Source organism: Passer montanus, unplaced genomic scaffold (genome assembly GCF_014805655.1).
Source record: "Passer montanus isolate IOZ18808 unplaced genomic scaffold, ASM1480565v1 scaffold308, whole genome shotgun sequence".
NCBI classification, from domain to species: Eukaryota; Metazoa; Chordata; class Aves; order Passeriformes; family Passeridae; genus Passer; species Passer montanus.
In genome coordinates, this window is record NW_024367797.1 from 37,892 (window position 1) to 40,581 (window position 2,690).

General features: G+C 67.1%; 1 protein-coding gene across 1 annotated transcript in view; it reads left to right on the top strand.

The window, feature by feature from the left end:
- Positions 1-2,104: 2,104 nt before the first annotated feature.
- Positions 2,105-2,690, top strand: part of ZBTB12 (zinc finger and BTB domain containing 12) — a 1,259-nt gene continuing 673 nt past the window's right edge. The window contains exon 1 of the mRNA XM_039714742.1: positions 2,105-2,690. This exon is cut by the window's right edge and continues 673 nt beyond it. Within this exon, the coding sequence (XP_039570676.1) occupies positions 2,139-2,690 (552 nt within the window). The 5' untranslated portion in view covers positions 2,105-2,138.

Below are 2,690 nucleotides of genomic sequence, written 5' to 3' on the forward strand. Positions count from 1 at the left end.
CCCTCCCCCCCCCGGGGCTCCCCCTCGCCCCATGGCCGCCGCTGCCCGTGTGGCCGGGGGGCGACAGCGGCGATAGCAGCGGCGATAGCCATGATAGCAGCGGCGATAGCGGCGATATCGGCGATAGAAGCGGCGATATCGGCGATAAAAGCGGCGATATCGGCGATAGAAGCGGCGATATCGGCGATAGAAGTGGCGATAGAGGCGACAAAGGCGGCGATATCGGCGATAGAAGCGGCGATAGAGGCGACAAAGGCGGCGACAAGGCCAAGGCCACGCCCCCCGCCACAGCGGGGCCGGGGGGGAGGGGCGGCGCCCAGTGACACCCCCGGGTGTCCCCAGGGTGTCCCCAGGGGTGGCACCGCTGTCCTGTGTCAATAAAAGTCCCCAAAGAGCGGCGCCGTCGTCGTGAGGCCTCCCCAGGAGGCGCCATTTTCTACCGCCGAGTTTTTGGCCGTTTTCTGACCCATTTTTCACCTTTTTGGGGCCAAGTTTTCCACCCGTTTCCTGATCGGTTTCTGACCGATTGTTTGGGCCGTTTTATGACCGTTTCCCACGGTTTTTAACCGCTTTTTCCCCATTTTTCCCCGTTTTCCCGCCCTTTTCCCCTCACAGCCCCGTCACCATGGCAACAGCGCCGCCGCGCCGTCGCTCTCCCGTGACGTCACGCGGTCCTCCCGCATCCCACAACCCCGCGCGGCCGTGAGGGGGGAAAAGGGGGGGGGTCCTCCAGTATCCCACAACGCCCCGCGGCCGTGAGGGGAAGGGGGGGTCCGCCTGCATCCCACAATGCCCCGCGCGCGCCCCCTCCGTGCCTCCCGCCGCCGCCCGCTCGCTGCCCCGGGCCCGAGGCTCAGCCGGTACCGGAGGGGGGCACGGGAGGGGGGCGCCCCTCCCCCAATCTCTCCGCAGGTGCAGCCACGTGACTCCCGGAGCCTCCCCCACCCCCCCATCGGTGCTCCCAGTAACTCCCAGTAACTCCCAGTGACCACCAGTGTTCCCAGTGACCCCTCCCAGTAACCACCAGTGACCCTCCCAGTGCTCCCAGTAACCACCAGTGACCCTCCCAGTGCTCCCAGTAACTCCCAGGGCTCCCAGTGACCTCTCCCAGTAACCACCAGTGCTCCCAGTGAACCTCCCAGTGCTCCCAGTAATCCCCAGTAACTTCTAGTGCTCCCAGTGACCCCTCCCAGAGCTCCCAGTAACTCCCAGTGACCCCTCCAGTGCTCCCAGTGCTCCCAGTCCCTCTTCCCATCACTCCCAGTGCCCCCCAGTCCCTCCCAGTCCCCATATCTTTGTTCCCAGTCCCTCCCAGTCCCTCCCAGTCCCTCTAACTCCTCTCCCAGTCCATCCCAGACCCTGTATCCTTGCTCCCAGTCCCTCCCAGTGCCCCTAAGTCCCCTCCCAGTTCCTTCCAGTCCCTCCCAATCCCCATAACTCCTCTCCCAATTCCTCCCAGTCCATCCCAGTGCCCCATCCTCACTCCCAGTCCCTCCCAGTGCCCCCCAGTGCCCCTAATTCCTGTCCCAGTCCCTCCCAGTGCCCATAACTCTGCTCCCAGTGCCCCCTAGTCCTTCCCAGTGCCCATAACTCCCCTCCCAGTGCCCCCCAGTGCCCCTATCCTCACTCCCAGTCACTCCCAGTGCCCATAACTCCCCTCCCAGTCCCCATAACTTCACTCCCAGTCCCTCCCACTCCCTCCCAGTGCCCCTAACTCCCCTCCCAGTGCCCCCCAGTGCCCCTATCCTCCCTCCCAGTCCCTCCCAGTGCCCCTAACTCCCCTCCCAGTCCCTCCCAGTGCCCATAACTCCTCTCCCAGTCCCTCCCACTCCCTCCCAGTGCCCCCCAGTGCCCCTATCCTCACTCCCAGTCCCTCCCAGTGCCCCCCAGTGCCCCTAATTCCTGTCCCAGTCCCTCCCAGTGCCCATAACTCTGCTCCCAGTGCCCCCTAGTCCTTCCCAGTGCCCATAACTCCCCTCCCAGTGCCCCCCAGTGCCCCTATCCTCACTCCCAGTCACTCCCAGTGCCCATAACTCCCCTCCCAGTCCCCATAACTTCACTCCCAGTCCCTCCCACTCCCTCCCAGTGCCCCTAACTCCCCTCCCAGTGCCCCCCAGTGCCCCCCAGTGCCCCCCGCCATGTCGTCGTGCGCCGAGCTGCTCCGTTTCCAGCTGCCGGGCCACGAGGCGGCGGCGCTGCGCTCCATGACGCGGCTGCGCGCCGAGGAGCGCTTCTGCGACGTGACCATCGTGGCGCGCAGCCTGCGCTTCCGCGGCCACCGCGTCATCCTGGCCGCCTGCTCGCCCTTCCTGCGCGACCAGTTCCTGCTGAACCCCGCCGCCGAGCTGCGCGTGTCGCTGGCGCACAGCGCCCGCGTGCTGGCCGACCTGCTGCTCTCCTGCTACACCGGCGCGCTGGAGTTCGCCGGCAGGGATTTGGTGAACTACCTGACGGCCGCCAGCTACCTGCAGATGGAGCACGTGGTGGAGCGCTGCCGCGGCGCGCTGGCGCGCTTCATCCAGCCCTCGCCCGGCGCGCCGGTGCCGCCGCCCAAGCCCGAGGAGGAGGAGGACGAGGAGGACGAGGAGGACGCCACGGATGTCTGTATCGTGAAGGTGGAGCCGGCCACGCGGCGGCGCGGCAGGAGGTGGCCGGCGGTGGCCGGCGGCGAGGCGGCCGCGGGCGGGGCG